The sequence below is a fragment of the Canis lupus genome, chromosome 25, assembly GCF_048164855.1.
Source record: "Canis lupus baileyi chromosome 25, mCanLup2.hap1, whole genome shotgun sequence".
In the NCBI taxonomy this organism is placed as follows: Eukaryota; Metazoa; Chordata; class Mammalia; order Carnivora; family Canidae; genus Canis; species Canis lupus.
The window spans coordinates 35,544,110-35,563,634 of NC_132862.1; the positions used below are offsets into that span (position 1 = coordinate 35,544,110).

A 19,525-nucleotide genomic window follows, 5' to 3' on the forward strand; every position below is an offset into this window, starting at 1 on the left:
CCTGATTATTACATTCCCTATCATAATACAATATTGCTTAAATCATGGAGGAATATCAAGTTGGTCTGTTTTGTATATCACTTTCTATATATTTCATCTCAATTTCTACAAATATGTATACAATACTTCTAATATCTTTTCCTTGATGTTTATTAATTCCTTGGTTCATTCATTCAACATAATTTTGGCTCAGGAACTCTGTATGGAACTAAAGATACAAGAATTTTAAAAATCAGCTCTCATGAACTCAGTTTAAAGGGAAGATTTTTTTTAAATGAGCAGTTTTTAAAATATATATTATTAGTGCTGGGACAATGGTATGAAGATATCATAAGGATTGGATATTCCATGTGGAGGTCAAGAAAGCTTTCCTCCAGGATATAGTAATTGATATTATCTATTATATTAGACTAGATAGGACTTAATCAGGAAGCTCAGGGTAGAGAAGAGTCATCTCGGCAAAAACAACATGAACAAAAGAACATAATGATGTGTTAGAAAAATTAGGTTTCTGGGAAAATAAAAGAAGTAGCTAGAAATACGTTTTGCTCGGTATGTAATTTATGATAATTTTAATATCATTTTAAGAAATGTTAGATTTGTTCTAAAAACAAAAGAAACTGTTGGAAGATTTTCACAAAGAAAAAACATGATTCATGTCCCCTGAACAGATAGGAATTTTGGAAAGGTCAATCTGAATAGACTGGAAAGTGGGTGAGGGGGATCAGATAGGAGGATATTTCAGGAATCAGGATTATTTAGAATGAATTAGTGTCATGAAAGAAGTAATGAAGCATAGGGACCATATGTGAGAAATTTTAACATGTAGAATTGTTAGGATATGCCTGTTATTGATTGTGGAAGGGATACAAGTAAATCAGTGATACCATTTGACATCAGGCTATGCACTTTGGCAAATATATTCCACTAAATGTTATAGTAAGAACAAGAGGAACATCAGGTATGAATTGGTGTGTGTGTGTGTGTGTGTGGTAATAATTGTGAAGAGTGAGGAGCTTGTGGCATACCAGTGAGATGACCAGGAAGAATTAGATTGGTATGAGTCTTCTAGAGTGAGTTTTGGCAGTAGGTAAAACCATCAGCACATATAAGATAGTTTTAAAAGTCTGGAAATCACGAGAGATGCCTAGTAAAGATATGAATTGATTGTGGTTTCATCAATTAGTCTAACATGTATTGATAAAAAAAAATAGAAGAAAGCATAAGCTAGACCATGTTCTACCTTGTAGAACCAGGAAGAGTAGATTATGCTAGAAGAACAAGGGTGAGAGGATGATCCTTAGGATAAACCAGTATTTAGAAGAAAGTGGAAGATGAGTAAACAGTGAAAAACAGTGATGCTTTGGTTAAATAAGTAGGAGGGAATCCAAAACATTATGGCATCATATGGAAAGGAGGCCAAAGATAGTCATGGGTTCCAAATAGTAGATGAAAATCAAGTAAAACCATCACCAACACTATTTTTATTAAATTTAGCAAGAGAGAGGTCACTAATCACATTTTCTAAAGTAGATTCAGTGGAATGGTGGGTATGGTCAAAGCCTGATTGCAATGGCTAAAACTTCAAACATTAGGAAGCAGAGGCAGTGAATACAGAAAATTATTTTTTTAAATTATGGCTAAGCAAAAAAATTATCAAGTATTAAAAGTATAAGGATCTACATGATCTCATACATTGTAAAGGAACTAGAAACTCACATAGCACTTTGTCAGTTTGTTATTATCTCCTAAAGCTGAACATGAGTCAATTTTTCTCACTCTAAGTATATATCCAACAGATACACTTGCACAGGAACAGAAATGCACAACTTCAGGACTGTATTTAGCGGTGCCATTCTCCATATCTAAAATCTCAAAACTATGCAGATGATCATTAATGGCAGAGCAAATGAAGTCTCTGCAATTTATTTACCAATGGACTTTATGTAGTTTGTCAAAACAAACTACAATGACACACAGCAATGTGGACAAATCTTAGCAAAATAATATGAAATGAAAAAAGAGCAAAATCACATAATTTCTTGTATATCATCATACTTTTAAAAATAAACTTAAATAGTTAAAAACAAAATAAAATGTATTATTCCAGAAAATACATAAAGAGTTAATAATATCAAGGGGGTGATTGTAATGAGTTTTAGCTACACTGTTTGAGAGAGGTACAAAGATGGGATGAAATGAAATATCAACATAGATAAATGAAGGGGTATCTGAGTGGTTTGGTCAGTTAAGCATCTGCCTTCAGCCCAGGTCATGAGCCCAGGGTCCTGGGATGGAGTCCCACATCAGGCTTCCTACTTAGGCGGATTTTTCTTCTCTTTCTCCCTCTGTCTCTGTCTGCTGCTCTGCCTCCTTATGCTCTCTCCCTCTCTGTCAAATAAATAACTAAAATCTTTTTTTTAAAAAGTAGATAAATGTAATGGTTAAAGTACTAGCTAAAATTCTGGATGGCTAACAAATCAGCTAAATAAAAAGTAAATAGAAGCTCTGAGAGTAATGTTGAGAGTGTTTCATGGATGAAGTATTATGAACAATCTTATGCTATCCCTAATCTAAGAGTTAGGAAAACAGTTCTGTTATAAAAAATATGAAAGAGGACAGGAAATTTTGTGGGAGAATTTACTGGAGATGAGTATATCCAAGAGATGGGAGCCATGAGAAGGAAAATGTTGAGCGCTCAAGGGAGAAATATAATAGTAGGAGATCACAATCACCAAAGATTCAGTAGAAGATGAAATCCTCAGTAGGGATGAGAGTTTCAGACTTGTTCAACGAGAAGCATTTTTTTTTTTCTGAGATGGAGTGAGGGATGCCTGTATATTTATAGGAGGAAAAGCAGGAAGTTGGGGAGGAATGTATAGTTACCAGTGACTGTTTCTTTGTGAAATAGCAGATGAGGCCATCTGAGAGGGAGAGTCAAGGAGGTGCACTAGAAAATTTAGGAAAAGTATAAATACTGGAAATAGCTGTTGAATTGAGAAGAGTGTTAATAACTATATAATTAACACTGTGTAATGTTGAGGTGCACTAGTGATGAGAAAGATAACTGTTGGTCAGCATTAAACCATATGTGTACAGTTTTGTGATTCTTTTGAATCTGACTTTCAGAAGCTTGTGTGAAGTTGAGATGGTGAATGACAAGAGTATTTTGAAGTTGGGCATTTTCATATTTTTTTAATTTTTTTAAATTTTTAAGTGGGCTCCACACTCAATGTGGGACTTGAACTCATGACCCTGAGATCAAGAGTCACATGCTCTACAGATTGAATCAGCCAGGTGCCCCAATGAAGTTGGTTATTTTAAGTTGTTATTTTAAAGACTATGTTGCAAAGTTCTTGGAGGTCCTTCCAAGATTAGTTCTGTACCCTGTGTCCTTGGATAGACAGAAACGAAAGGACAAGGGAATTGGTTAGTCACAGAAATAATAGTATTTAGGTACTAGAGGTCTTAATATGTCTTCTTAATTCAGATCCAATATATGAACATTGGAATGGGTGACTGAATTGAAGCAGTAATTGCATTTATTGCAATTGAGTAAATTAAGAGACTGTGCAATTGATATTATTGGATTTTGTCAAAGAGACATCCAATAGAACTTAGTTGAATGATGGTGAGCAGTAATAGAATTGAAAATTATGTTTCTCAGTTGTGTAACAAAATTAAAGCATTTTTCTTTTAATGTTCACACACAAAGCAGTATACTTCATGCTTTTACATTTTTTTGTGAGCTTTGGCAAGACACTACTGTTTCAGAGATTTTTTTTTTTTTTTTTTTTTTTTTTATTTATGATAGTCACAGAGAGAGAGAGAGAGAGGCGGAGACACAGGCAGAGGGAGAAGCAGGCTCCATGCACCGAGCCCGATGTGGGATTCGATCCCGGGTCTCCAGGATCGCGCCCTGGGCCAAAGGCAGGCGCCAATGTTTCAGAGATTTTTAACTTTCCTTTTGCATATTAGAAGGAACCATCTGAGCTCTTGCTCCATGTAAATTCAATGAATCCATTATAAGCTTATCCTAGAGGAGAGCGAAATCACTGTATTTGGCTTTACATGTGAATACTAAATGCTAAATAAATACTAAATACAAAATTTCACCAACTTTAATATATTTATTTGAAGAGTAGATGGCATAGAAGCTAGTTAATGTTTTATTTCAAGTTTATATTTTCTGACTTATATGCTTATATGTTTTATATCTTTTATATACTTAAAAATAATACATAGCAAGTTACATTTTTATGTAAAATTCTGTTTTATTCTGTGACACTTCAAACTATTTTATTTTTTTTATTTTTATTTTTTATTTTTTTTAATTTATTTTTTATTGGTGTTCAATTTACTAACATACAGAATAACCCCCAGTGCCCGTCACCCATTCACTCCCACCCCCCGCCCTTCTCCCCTTCCACCACCCCTAGTTCGTTTCCCAGAGTTAGCAGTCTTTACGTTCTGTCTCCCTTTCTGATATTTCCCAAACATTTTAGACTAACATTGTCTGATTGTAATTTCATTTAGTCAACAACATTCACTATGCCATTTAGAATTAGAGTGAGCATAATATGATCTATTAAAGGCATTCATGACCTTAATTTTATAATATGGATTTAAGTTTTTCAGAGGTGTTCTGGACACACAATGCAAGATATGAAGGACACAAAAGAAAAAAATGTTTCCTTTGTAGAAGTTGAAGATCACTCAATTTTACCACCTATCATAGGTATGTACTGAATACCTACAGTGATAGTTTACAGATGGATTCTTTTTAAAGAATTATCCCCTCTGTCCCATTTCAAGATATAATTTTAAAACTTTCTGTTGTACTTTGTCAGGTACTTTTTTAAAAAATCAAATCTATTTTCTTTATTATAGCTAAATGAACTCTTGACTTTCACAAACTCATGTTGATTTGATTGAGTAATTTATGTTCGTGAATGAATTTTCCCCCAAAATAGATCCCTTGGAATTAACACCATATCTGTATATTCACTTTGGTGGATTTCTTCCTGCGAGGAGGATATCTACTCCATGTTGTTGCAGTATATTTGTCCTCGAGAAGTCAAGATTTCTCAGTGTAATCATAACAATGATCTGAAGTCTGTTCAGAGATAGTCCCTGGTACCACAATTTGGCCAAAGAGCTCTTCCCAACATTAGACTTTTGGGAAGTGGGGGAAATGCTAATTTTTTGAACATTGGTCTGCAGCAAGCAAGAAATATGTGGAAAGGGCAGTTCTCTAAGTGGTCTTGTGGTTGAGAACCATTGTGGCTTTTGTTTTCAAGATAAAGACTATGACTCATTTCAAGAAAATTGGTACTGCTGTGGAAAAAGCTGTTACTATTTTTCAAAAGAAGAGAAAACTTGGGAGAGGAGTAAGAAGTCATGCCAAGGCCTACATTCTAGTCTCATTAAGATTGATAATAAAGAGGAGCAGGTATGTCTACTTTATTCAACTTAAGTAAATGCTTTATAAGAAGTCTTATGTCTTTATTAGGATAATTGTTTCAACTTTCTTCCAATGTTATTTGGCCACTTTATTTTGAAGCACTTGTTAATTGATATAAATTTCTCTCGAGAGGAGACACAGGGGTAACAGAGACCTAGAAGAACCACTATTTTATTTATTTATGTATTTTTAAAGTAGGATCCAATCAGTCTAGAGCCCATATGGGGCTCGAACTCATAAGCCAGAGACCAAGACTTTAGCTGCAATCAAGAGTTGGATGCTTAACCGACTGAGTCACCTAGGCACCCCAAGATTCATTGTTTTATTTTATTTTGCTTTTTTATTGGTGTTCAATTTACCAACATACAGAATAACCCCCAGTGCCCGTCACCCAATCACTCCCACCCCCCGCCCTCCTCCCCTTCTACCACCCCTAGTTCGTTTCCCAGAGTTAGCAGTCTTTACGTTCTGTCTCCCTTTCTGATATTTCCCACACATTTCTTCTCCCTTCCCTTATATTCCCTTTCACTATTATTTATATTCCTCACATGAATGAGAACATATAATGTTTGTCCTTCTCCGACTGACTTACTTCACTCAGCATGATACCCTCCAGTTCCATCCACGTTGAAGCAAATGGTGGGTATTTGTCATTTCTAATGGCTGAGGAATATTCCATTGTATACATAAACCACATCTTCTTTATCCATTCATCTTTCGATGGACACTGAGGCTCCTTCCACAGTTTGGCTATTGTGGACATTGCTGCTATAAACATCGGGGTGCAGGTGTCCTGGTGTTTCATTGCATTTGTATCTTTGGGGTAAATCCCCAACAGTGCAATTGCTGAGTCGTAGGGCAGGTCTATTTTTAACTGTTTGAGGAACCTCCACACAGTTTTCCAGAGTGGCTGCACCAGTTCACATTCCCACCAACAGCGTAAGAGGGTTCCCTTTTCTCTGCATCCTCTCCAACATTTGTTGTTTCCTGCCTTGTTAATTTGCCCCATTCTCACTGGTGTGAGGTGGTATCTCATGGTGGTTTTGATTTGTATTTCCCTGATGGCAAGTGATGCAGAGCATTTTCTCATGTGCATGTTGGCCATGTCTATGTCTTCCTCTGTGAGATTTCTCTTCATGTCTTTTGCCCATTTCATGATTGAATTGTTTGTTTCTTTGGAGTTCTTTATAGATCTTTATAGTTCTTTATAGATCTTGGAAACTAGCCCTTTATCTGATATGTCATTTGCAAATATCTTCTCCCATTCTGTAGGTTGTCTTTTAGTTTTGTTGACTGTATCCTTTGCTGTGCAAAAGCTTCTTATCTTGATGAAGTCCCAATAGTTCATTTTTGCTTTTGTTTCTTTTGCCTTCGTGGATGTATCTTGCAAGAAGTTACTGTGGCCGAGTACAAAAAGGGTGTTGCCTGTGTTCTTTAGGATTTTGATGGACTCTTGTCTCACATTTAGATCTTTCATCCATTTTGAGTTTATCTTTGTGTATGGTGAAAGAGAGTGGTCTAGTTTCATTCTTTTTTTTTAATTTATTTTTTATTGGTGTTCAATTTACTAACATACAGAATAACCCCCAGTGCCCATCACCCATTCACTCCCACCCCCCGCCCTTCTCCCCTTCTACCACCCCTAGTTTGTTTCCCAGAGTTAGCAGTCTTTACGTTCTGTCTCCCTTTCTGATATTTCCCACACATTTCTTCTCCCTTCCCTTATATTCCCTTTCACTATTATTTATATTCCTCACATGAATGAGAACATATAATGTTTGTCATTCTCCGACTGACTTACTTCACTCAGCATAATACCCTCCAGTTCCATCCACATCAAAGCAAATGGTGGGTATTTGTCATTTCTAATAGCTGAGTAATATTCCATTGTATACATAGACCACATCTTCTTTATCCATTCATCTTTCGTTGGACACCGAGGCTTCTTCCACAGTTTGGCTGTCGTGGCCATTGCTGCTATAAACATCGGGGTGCAGGTGTCCCGGCGTTTCATTACATTTGTATCTTTGGGGTAAATCCCCAACAGTGCAATTGCTGGGTCGTAGGGCAGGTCTATTTTTAACTGTTTGAGGAACCTCCACACAGTTTTCCAGAGTGGCTGCACCAGTTCACATTCCCACCAACAGTGTAAGAGGGTTCCCTTTTCTCCGCATCCTCTCCAACATTTGTTGTTTCTTGCCTTGTTAATTTGCCCCATTCTCGCTGGTGTGAGGTGGTATCTCATGGTGGTTTTGATTTGTATTTCCCTGATGGCAAGTGATGCAGAGTATTTTCTCATGTGCATGTTGGCCATGTCTATGTCTTCCTCTGTGAGATTTCTCTTCATGTCTTTTGCCCATTTCATGATTGGATTGTTTGTTTCTTTGGTGTTGAGTTTAATAAGTTCTTTATAGATCTTGGACACTAGCCCTTTATCTGATATGTCATTTGCAAATATCTTCTCCCATTCTGTAGGTTGTCTTTTAGTTTTGTTGACTGTATCCTTTGCTGTGCAAAAGCTTCTTATCTTGATGAAGTCCCAATAGTTCATTTTTGCTTTTGTTTCTTTTGCCTTCGTGGATGTATCTTGCAAGAAGTTACTGTGGCTGAGTTCAAAAAGGGTGTTGCCTGTGTTCTTCTCTAGGATTTTGATGGAATCTTGTCTCACATTTAGATCTTTCATCCACTTTGAGTTTATCTTTGTGTATGGTGAAAGAGAGTGGTCTAGTTTCATTCTTCTGCATGTGGATGTCAAATTTTCCCAGCACCATCTATTGAAGAGACTGTCTTGCTTCCAATGGATAGTCTTTCTTCCTTTATCGAATATTAGTTGACCATAAAGGTCAGGGTCCATTTCTGGGTTCTCTATTCTGTTCCATTGATCTATATGTCTGTTTTTGTGCCAGTACCACACTGTCTTGATGACCACAGCTTTGTAGTACAACCTGAAATCTGGCATTGTGATATCCCCAGATATGGTTTTCTTTTTTAAAATTCCCCTGGCTATTCGGGGTCTTTTCTGATTCCACACAAATCTTAAAATAATTTGTTCTAACTCTCTGAAGAAAGTCCATGGTATTTTGATAGGGATTGCATTAAACGTGTAAATTGCCCTGGGTAACATTGACATTTTCACAATATTAATTCTGCCAATCCATGAGCATGGAATATTTTTCCATCTCTTTGTGTCTTCCTCAATTTCTTTCAGAAGTGTTCTATAGTTTTGAGGGTATAGATCCTTTACCTCTTTGGTGAGGTTTATTCCTAGGTATCATGCTTTTGGGTGCAATTGTAAATGGGATTGACTCCTTAATTTCTCTTTCTTCAGTCTCATTGTTAGTGTATAGAAATGCCACTGATTTCTGGGCATTGATTTTGTATCCTACCACGCTACCGAATTGCTGTATGAGTTCTAGCAATCTTGGGATGGAGACATTTGGGTTTTCTATGTAGAGTATCATGTCATCGGCGAAGAGGGAGAGTTTGACTTCTTCTTTGCCAATGTGAATGCCTTTAATGTCTTTTTGTTGTCTGATTGCTGAGGCTAGGACTTCCAGTACTATGTTGAATAGCAGTGGTGAGAGTGGACATCCCTGTCTTGTTCCTGATCTTAGGGGAAAGGCTCCCAGTGCTTCCCCATTGAGAATGATATTTGCTGTGGGCTTTTCTTAGATGGCTTTTAGGATGTTGAGGAATGTTCCCTCTATCCCTACACTGTGAAGAGTTTTGATCAGAGAGGTATGCTGTATTTTGTAAAATGCTTTCTCTGCATCTAATGAGAGGATCATATGGTTCTTGGTTTTTCTCTTGCTGATATGAAGAATCACATTGATTGTTTTACGGGTGTTGAACCAGCCATGTGTCCCGGGGATAAATCCTACTTGGTCATGGTGAATAATTTTCTTAATGTATTGTGGATCCTATTGGCCAGTATCTTGTTGAGAATTTTTGCATCCATGTTCATCAGGGATATTGGTCTGTAATTCTCCTTTTTGGTGGGGTCTTTGTCTGGTTTTGGAATTAAGGTGATGCTGGCCTCTTAGAACGAATTTGGAAGTACTCCATCTCTTTCTATCTTTCCAAACAGCTTTAGTAGAATAGGTATGGTTTCTTCTTTAAACGTTTGATAGAATTCCCCTGGGAAGCCATCTGGCCCTGGACTTTTGTGTCTTGGGAGGTTTTTGATGATTGCTTCAATTTCCTCCCTGGTTATTGGCCTGTGCAGGTTTTCTATTTCTTCCTGTTCCAGTTTTGGTAGTTTTTGGCTTTCCAGGAATGCGTCGATTTCTTCTAGATTGCCTAATTTATTGGCGTATAGCTGTTCATATGTTTTTAAAATCGTTGGTATTTCCTTGGTGTTGGTAGTGATCTCTCCTTTCTCATTCATGATTTTATTAATTTGAGTCTTCTCTCTCTTCTTTTTAATAAGGCTGGCTAATGGTTTATCTATCTTATTAATTCTGTCAAAGAACCAACTCCTGGTTCTGTTGATCTGTTCCACAGTTCCTCTGGTCTCGATTTCGTTGAGTTCTGCTCAAATCTTTATTAACTCCCTTCTTCTGCTGGGTGTAGGATCTATTTGCTGTTTTTTCTCTAGCTCCTTTATGTGTAAGGTTAGCTTTTGTATTTGAGTTCTTTCCAGTTTTTGAATGGATGCTTGTATTGCGATGTATTTCCCCCTTAGGACTGCTTTTGCTGCATCCCAAAGATTTTGAACGGTTGTATCTTCATTCTCATTAATTTCCACGAATCTTTTTAATTCTTCCTTAATATTCTGGTTGACCCTTTTATCTTTTAGCAGGATTTTCCTTAACCTCCACGTGTTTGAGGTCCTTCCAAACTTCTTGTTGTGATTTAGTTCTAATTTCAAGGCATTATGGTCTGAGAATATGCAGGGGACGATCCCAATCTTTTGGTATCAGTTGAGACCCGATTTGTGTCCCAGTATGTGGTCTATTCTGGGGAAAGTTCTATGTGCACTTGAGAAGAATGTGTATTCAGTTGAGTTTGGATGTAAAGTTCTGTAGATATCTGTGAAATCCATCTGGTCCAGTGTATCATTTAAAGCTCTCGTTTCTTTGGAGATGTTGTGCTTAGAAGACCTATCGAGTATAGAAAGAGCTAGATTGAAGTCACCAAGTATAAGTGTATTATTATCTAAGTATTTCTTCACTTTGGTTAATAATTGATTTATATATTTGGCAGCTCCCACATTCGGGGCATATATATTGAGGATTTTAAGTCCTCTTTTGGATAGATCCTTCAAGAATGATATAGTGTCCCTCTTCATCTCTCACTACAGTCTTCGGGGTAAATTTTAGTTTATCTGATATAAGGATGGCTACCCCTGCTTTCTTTTGAGGACCATTCGAATGGTAAATGGTTCTCCAACCTCTTATTTTCAGGCAGTAGGTGTCCTTCTGTCTAAAATAAGTCTCTTGTAGACAGCAAATAGATGGGTCCTGCTTTTTTTATCCCGTCTGAAATCCTCTGCCTTTTGATGGGGTCATTAAGCCCGTTCACGTTCAAAGTTACTATTGAAAGATATGAGTTTAGTGTCATCATGATATCTATTCAGTCCTTGTTTTTGTGGATTGTTTCACTGAACTTCTTCTTAAATGGGAATTTTAAGAGTCCCCCTTAAAATTTCTTGCAGAGCTGGTTTGGAGGTCACATATTCTTTCAGTTGCTGCCTGTCTTGGAAGCTCTTTATCTCTCCTTCCATTTTGAATGAGAGCCTTGCTGGATAAAGTATTCTTGGTTGCATGTTCTTCTCATTTAGGACCCTGAATATATCCTGCCAGTCCTTTCTGGCCTGCCAGGCCTCTGTGGAGAGGTCTGCTGTTACCCTAATACTCCTCCCCATAAAAGTCAGGGATTTCTTGTCTCTTGCTGGTTTAAGGATCTTCTCTTTATCTTTGGAATTTGCAAGCTTCAGTATTAAATGTCGAGGTGTTGAACGGTTTTTATTGATTTTAGGGGGGAATCTCTCTATTTCCTGGATCTGAATGCCTTTTTCCCTCCCCAGATTAGGAAAGTTTTCAGCTAGAATTTGTTCAAATACATATTCTGGCCCTCTGGCCCTTTCGGCGCCCTCAGGAACACCAATTAAACGTAGGTTTTTCTTCCTCAGGCTCTCATTTATTTCCCTTAATCTATCTTCATGGTCTTTTAATTGTTTGTCTCTTTTTTCATCAGTTTCCCTCTTTGCTATCAACTTGTCTTCTATGTCACTCACTCGTTCTTCCACCTCATTAACCCTTGTCGTTAGGACTTCTAGTTTGGATTGCATCTCATTGAATTGATTTTTAATTTCTGCCTGATTAGCTCTAAATTCTGCAGTCATGAAGTCTCTTGAGTCCTTTATGCTTTTATCTAGAGCCACCAGTAGCTGTATAATAGTGCTTCTGAATTGGCTTTCTGACATTGAATTGTAATCCAGATTTTGTAACTCTGTGGGAGAGAGGACTGTTCCTGATTCTTTCTTTTGAGGTGAGGTTTTCCTTGTAGTCATTTTGCTCAGTACAGAGTGGCCAAAAGCAAGTTGTATTGGGAAAGGGGGAAAAAGAGAGGAGAGAAAGAAGGAAAGAAAAGAGAAGGAGGGAAAAAAAGGAAGAAAAAAAATTTAAAAAAGGAGAAAAAGAGAAAGAAAAAGAAAGAAAGGAAAAAAAGGGGTGGGGGAAGGAAACAAATCAAAAAGCAAAACAGACAAAACAAAACAACAACAAAAAAAGAAAAAAAGAAAAAAAGAACCACGGGGGAGTATCTTCTGATTCTGTATACTTTAAGTCCCTTGACTTCCCCTGGAACTTGTCCGTCCAGCTGGTCTTCTGCGGGAGGGGTCTGTTGTCCTGATTTTCAGGTGTTAGCACTTGGTGGAGCTGCTGTGCCCCTGCCTGGTGCAGGGCTCAGTGGGGGTTGTTTACCCCGTGAGGCCCCAGGAGGAACAACCCCAGTGGCGGGGCCAGCTCTGGAGCCCTGGATTCAGCCCCCGCAGTAGCTCCGGAGCTCTCCGTCTGCAGGGCCTGGAGGCTCCGGGCGGGGCCGCTCATCTGTTCAGCTCGGGGCAGGAGCGTCCTCGCTGTCCTGAGCCCTCCAGGCCTCTGCCTGTCCCGGGGAGGCCGGATCCTGGGCTGTGTCCCGGCGCCCTGTGCTCCGGAGCCTGCGCTGGTGGATTCGCGCTCCCGCCCCGCAGCCCCCTCCGCGGAGCCGCCCCCGAGCCCCCGAGCTGCTCCCGCCCCGCAGCCCCCTCCGCGGAGCCGCCCCCGAGCTGCTCCCGCCCCGCAGCCCCCTCCGCGGAGCCGTCCCCGAGCCCCCCCAGCTGCTCCCGCCCCGCAGCCCCCTCCGCGGAGCCGTCCCCGAGCCCCCCCAGCTGCTCCCGCCCCGCAGCCCCCTCCGCGGAGCCGCCCCCGAGCTGCTCCCGCCCCGCAGCCTCCTCCGCGGAGCCGCCCCCGAGTCCCCGGAGCTGCTCCCGCCCCGCAGCCCCCTCCGCGGAGCCGCCCCCGAGCCCCTCCGAGCTGCTCCGGGTCCCGCCGGGTCCCGCCGCCCGCGCTGCAGCCCTTAGGGAGCTCGGCGCACTCTCCCGGGGCGCAGGTGTCTGTTACTGTCCCAGGGAACCCGAGGGCATCCCCGCCCTCCTGGGTCCTGCTCCACCTCCCTGGAGCCCCTTTCCGCCCGGGAAGGTCGGTGCAGCTCCTGCGTCTCCGGGACGGGGCTCTCCTGTCCTGGGGACACTCGCCCCGGCCTCAGCCCGGCTCCTCGCGGGGCCCCTCCCCCTTGGAGGCCTTTTGTTTCTTTATTTCTTTTTCCCCGTCTTCCTACCTTGATAGAAGCGCGAACTCTTCTCACTGTAGCATTCCAGGTGTTCTCTCTTTAATTCTCAGGCCGAATTAATAGATTTTCAGGATAATTTGAAGGTTTTCTAGGTAATTTGGTGGAGACAGGTGATTTGGGGACCCTACTCTCCTGCCATCTTGCCCCTCAAGATTCATTGTTTTAAACAATGAACAAGAGAAATTGCTCTGCTGTGTGTGCCATGGACTGATTTTCAGTCTTTTTATTGTGTGTGTTACACCATCACATTTTAATATATATTAGATGGTTCGCTATATAACTTCTCAGAGCTAATACAGGGCAAAGAAAAACTTCCTTCAATGGTGTGAGCAATCTAAAGAGGTAATTCACATTGTACTTTCATGAATAGCCATAGGAAAAAGAATGAAAGTAGATATTGAATATAGCTGGATTGATTTTTTTAATGGATTTTTATTTTACTTACAATCCAGAATGACAGAGGAAGCATCTCTTTTCTAGAATAGACAATCTAAATCATATGTGCCATTCCTTATAAAGTTTAGGACCATAAAGTCAATTGATTTGATTCTGTAGATTTCCCTCTAAAGATTCCATTTAGGCACTGAATTTTAGTTACACTATTTTGTCCTAGCAATGCTACTTCTAGTAGTATCTTATGAAGAATGAATTAAAAGCTCTATGTTTGGAAAAAACAAAAAACAAAAAATCTCCACAACATTCGAGGGTACCTGCTGGCTTAGTCAGTGGAGCATGACTGATGACTTGATCTCAAGAGTTGAGAGTTTAAGCCCCATGTTGAGTGTAGAGCTTACATAAAAAACCAACAAACAAAAAAAGCAAAGAAACCAAGAAAAAAACTACCCTCCAAAAACCCAACCTTTAGGTTCTCTTGTTTATAAAATTCTTATGGGCAGCCTGCGTGGCTCAGCAGTTTAGTGCTGCCTGCAGTCCAGGGCCTGATCCTGGAGACCTGGGATTGAGTCCTGTGTCAGGCTCCCTGAATGAAGCCCGCTTCTCCCTCTGCCTGTTTTTAAAAAAGAAATAAAATAAAATTCTTATTGAAATAGTAATATAAATTAATCACTTTTACCTATAAAAAACAGATGAACTAAATAATGGCTTTTTGGGGGTATATTTTTTATTGGAGTTTGATTTTCCAACATATAGTATAATCCAGTGCTCATCCCGTCAAGTTCTCCCTTCAGTGCCCGTCACCCAGTCACCCCATCCCCCTGCCCACCTCCCCTTCCACTACCCTTTGTTTGTTTCCCAGAATTAGTCTTTCATGTTTTGTCACTCTCTCTGATTTTTCCCACTCATTTTATCTCCTTTCCCCATAACCCTTTCACTATAATTGCTTTAGTTGTAAAATATATCCTTGTGGGTTTTTAAAAAAGATTTTATTTATTTATTCATGAGAGACACAGAGAGAGAGAGAGAGACAGAGAGACAGAGACATAGGCAGAGAGAGAAGCAAGCTCCATGCAGGGAGCCTGATGTGAGACTTGATCCCAGGACTCCAGGACACACCCTGGGCAGAAGGCAGGCACTAAACTGCTGAGCCATCCAGGGATCCCCTATCCTTGTGGTTTTGATTTGCATTTTCCTGATCTAAGATTCTCTTAGAATCTTTCAAAATTTATTAGCAATATGCTTTATTTATTTGAAATATGATCTTATGTTTTGTCCATTTTTTCTTATTGGATAATTTTCTTATTGTTTTACAGAAATATCTGTCCTTCAGATTATTGCAGATATCTCCAGATTGAACCTTGTTTTTTCACTTTATTTGAGGGAGAGAGAAGTTCTAGGTTTAGTGGAATCATATTTACCTATCTAGTTTATCATAGGTGGAGATTCTTTTAAGGCCATCATATCCCTTTCTGGATATCTTTCATTCAGTCATAAAAAGTTGAGTGATTTTGTCCTTTCCACTTCCATTTCTTCTCTACACCATGGAGAAAGTAGTTTGCCTCCTCCATTTAGCATACCAGCATTTGAAGATAAAAATATCCAGTATTCATGAATCCTTGATTACTGCTATGAATATTACTAATAATTCTAATTTTCCCACAGCGCTTCATTCAATCAAAAATAAAATACAATTATTGGATTGGATTATTTAAAGCAGGAGCTAAGTACCCCTGGCAATGGCTGGATGGCACACATCTATCTCAGAGGGTGTAAGTTTCATTTCACAGTTTTCTCACTCCCTTTCGTCCTCAGGAACTGCCTGGTAGATTATAGGTCAAGAAGAAGAAAGGATTTTAGGGGACTTAGGGAATGAATATCTTTAATTCCACTTGATATCGCTTCTTAGATAGGCAATCAAATGCAAATCTCAGGCCTCAAAGAGACCTAAAGAGCATTATTTATTCTCATGTTCTTTAATGGAAGGTCCTTGCAAACAGTAAAGTGATATTTTGTTTTTGTATCCTTCTCTTGTATGTTCTCTGATACTGGTATGTTCACTGGTATGCTTGCAGGAAATGGTAAAAATATAACAAGGAAAGAAAAGTTGTATCTAAACCCAGATGTCTCTGTCAGTGAAACTTGTACCTCTTTATTTGGTATCATTTAGGAACTAAAAAAAAAAAAAAAAAGAGCATTTTCCAATACATCCTTTAGTAATCTTATGTGGTCACTTAGTGTCTTTTATGCTATTATTTCACCCAAGTGCACATAATATATGGCAGTCCTCTCTCCCATCGATTAAATCCCATCGATTTGTTGGTTGATGTCCAGGAAACTAGTTTATAAAATGAAGAAAATGATCTAACTAAATCTAGGTAGCATGACGGGCAGTATGAGAGACATGGGCTAATTACCATGCTGTTTATTGATTGCCTGCAATATGCCAGGCACTATTCTAGCCATTGAAGTTACATTGATGAATATAAAACATGCAACAGTATTCTCCTCTTATAGATAATACATTCTTTTTTTTAAAAAAATATTTTATTTATTTATTTATGAGGGAGAGAGAGAGAGAGAGAGAGAGAGAGAGGCGGAGACACAGGCAGAAGGAGAAGCAGGCTCCATGCGGGGAGCCAATGTGGGACTCAATCCCGGGTCTCCACCATCAGGCCCTGGGCTGAAGGCGGTGCTAAACCACTGGGCCACCTGGGCTGCCCTAGATAATCCATCCTAATGCAGGCATGATAGTGCTGGTGGGGATGACTGAGGACAAACCAAATATGTCAAGTAAATTACGTGGCACATTAGAAGAAGATAAATACTACGGAGTGTCGGGAAGTTTCTTACGTTAGCTATATCATAGGGACTTTTGTATATGAAAGTAAGAGGAAGAGATTTCACTCTTTTAAATGGAATGGTCAGAGACAGAGTCCTTGAGAAATGATGTTTGCACAGTATCTTGAATGAGCAAGCCCTGTGGATTACCTGATGGGAGAGCATCCTAGCAGTAGACACAGCTGTTGCAGACTCTGAGGTAGGAGTGTATTTAGCATGCTTGAGGGAATAGCAAGAGGGCCTGTGATGCTGGAGCAAAGTGAATAAGGAGGAAGAGATGTAGGTCAGAGAGACAATGATGGTGAGAGCGTGTAGGACATGAGAAAAGTCTAAGAACTTGGATTTTTTATGGGGGCAATGCAAAGCTATTAGAGGGTTTTGAGCAGAGGAATGACAAAAGCGAAGGCTTCCTGGTTTAGAGACTCCCTGTGTACATTCTGTTGAGATTAGATGGTGTGTGTTATTTTGGGGAGGGTTCAGGGAGTATATGGGGACACAGGAGCCTACCTCAGAATGTGTTGGACTCATCCAGGTGAGATGTGGTGGCTTGACGAAGATTGCTAGGGTTGGTGCTAGTATAAAGTGGCCAGATTCCACACTTCTTTCAAAGATGTGTGAGAGAGACCAATCAGGGATGCCTCCAAGGTTTTTGGTCTAGAAATTGTAAGAATGATGCTGATATTAATGTTAATATGGCATATTTGGAATTCAGTTTTAGGTATAATTTAACAAATATATTAAACATTTAACTATATATGGGGTTTCACATAGGCCATTGTGATATATGATTATGAAATTCAAGTGAGAGGTCTATGCTGGGAATGCAGATGTTGCACAGAGTAGTGCATAGACAGTGTGTTAAATAAGAGAGTGGAAGTGATTCTCAGGAAATTGAAGGCCTGAACTTTGGACACCCAAATGTTTAAGATAATGATAAGATAGTGGGGAGATGAGGATAACCAGAAATCATTATAGAGTAAAATGCTTCAAGATACAGAAGGAAAACCATGAAGGAACAGGTAGGTTAATGGAATCCTTTAAAAAGAAGTACTACTCAAATAATAACAGATTTTAAAAGATTGGTGAGTTTTTCACTGACAATTTTACTACTTGAAATTACTACTTCCCATCAGAGATATGCATGAACATTTGGAGGGAAATTAAAACTTCTAACATTTTTTTTTCTATGAACTGTAGCTTAGCCCCCAAATTTAAAATCCAATACCTTAGTATCATTGCCCAATTTCACAAAATTTTAATGATTTGTTTGTTGTGGAAGACATTAGGCTGAGCGGGGAAAAGTACATCCTGTTTTAAATGCATTTAATACTTTCTATGCCAAAGTGAGGCTAGTGTTGGAAATGCACACTCTGTGCACATTAATATGAATCATAGAAACCTGAAAAAAATTTTATGTGCAGTTACAATGTGTCACATAATTATTTTATTGTATTTGGTCACTTCCTAGAAGTTTCAGGAATCTTAGAAGAAGAATTTTTCAAGTTTTACATGTCTCACTCATGTATACATCCCAGTCTATACTACCCTTTCAACTTCTTCCCTTTCTCCAATTGTCCATTGGCAGCATTTCCATTAGTTTTAGTTACAATAACTTTATAATCTTACAGCTATATGTCTCCCACAGGCATTGTATGTCCATTCAAATAATTATACATGTTTTAAATTTGTGATAAATTTTGCCTGAGATGACTTTCTAAAATAAATATATTTTCTGATGCAGGAATTTCCAACAGAGTTTGCTGGATGTAAAATGCGGACATCTCAAGTCATCAACTATTTTTACTGCTGATTGTAGTAAACAGTTTCTTTACATTTGTGAAAAGGAGTTCACTGTCCCTTAAAATAATTACTATCATAGAAGTTGTAATATTTTCATTCTTTAACAGCTACTAGGGGGAAAGCTTAGAGTATTTACTCAAATTAGTCCTTTATGCATGATTTATTAAGGGTTTTCAAACCTTCCTCAGCAAGGTTAAAACACAAAGGTTTTAGGAAATTACATATCCAAAAAAATAAATGTATTGTTTTGGAATTCAAGAACTATTAAATCAGAGAAAGTCAAATACATTGATTTTGATTGAGTAAAAGATTCTACATTAAAAAAATAATGAGGGGATCCCTGGGTGGCTCAGCGGTTTGGCGCCTGCCTTTGGCCCAGGGCGCGATCCTGGAGTCCCGGGATCGAGTCCCGCGTCAGGCTCCCGGTGCATGGAGCCTGCTTCTCCCTCTGCCTGTGTCTCTGCCTCTCTCTCTCTCTATGTCTATCATAAATAAATAAAAATAAATCTTAAAAAAATAAATAAAAAATAATGAGATGATCTTGATACAAATAGGTAATTAATACATTCACATTGTTCAAAATATAAGAGATACAAAATGAACAAATTCTCTTAACCTATTTTGTTCGTTATTCACCTAGTTCCCTTCTCAGAGGCAAACATGTAACTAGTTTAGATTGTATTCCAGAGATATTCTAGGAAAGCACAGCTATATGCATGCTATTTGCCAAACAAAAATGTTACATAACTGCAAACAATAGTATTACTCCTTTACATTTTTGTTTAAAAACATACCCTGCAGTTTGCTCCATATCAATACCAAAAGAGCTGTGTTGCTGTTTGTAAGCAGCTGAAAATGTTACATTAAAAGGATGTATCAAATTTATCTACCAGTTTTATTTCCGATAGATATTTAGGTTTGTCTTAGAATTTTAAAATTGTAGGAAAATGTTGTAACGAATAGCATTTAGTACAGGATCATTTACCACAAAGCATATATATATACAGTGTAAGTCTCTAGCAGTGCAATTTCTGTATCAAGGTGTGTATATTGAAGTTTAATAAATATTTCGATAGAAGTTGTACATCTATCATCTCCACACAGTAACATTCAAGAATTCCTGGTTCTGTACTCTTTACCAACACAGTATCTTATCAATCTGTTTGATTTTGCCCATAAAATCATCACCAATAC

General features: G+C 38.8%; 1 protein-coding gene across 3 annotated transcripts in view; it reads left to right on the plus strand.

The window, feature by feature from the left end:
- Positions 1 to 18,763, plus strand: part of LOC140617498 (C-type lectin domain family 9 member A-like) — a 42,702-nt gene extending 23,939 nt beyond the window's left edge. For 2 of the 3 annotated variants that reach the window (XM_072799021.1, XM_072799023.1), the window contains 4 exons: positions 4,631 to 4,738; positions 5,301 to 5,452; positions 15,356 to 15,462; positions 18,273 to 18,763. In XM_072799021.1, the coding sequence (XP_072655122.1) occupies positions 4,631 to 4,738; positions 5,301 to 5,452; positions 15,356 to 15,462; positions 18,273 to 18,393 (488 nt within the window). In that variant the 3' untranslated portion in view covers positions 18,394 to 18,763. The remainder of the gene's footprint in view (positions 1 to 4,630; positions 4,739 to 5,300; positions 5,453 to 15,355; positions 15,463 to 18,272) is intronic. The other variant, XM_072799022.1, reaches the window with a different exon arrangement.
- Positions 18,764 to 19,525: the final 762 nt, after the last annotated feature.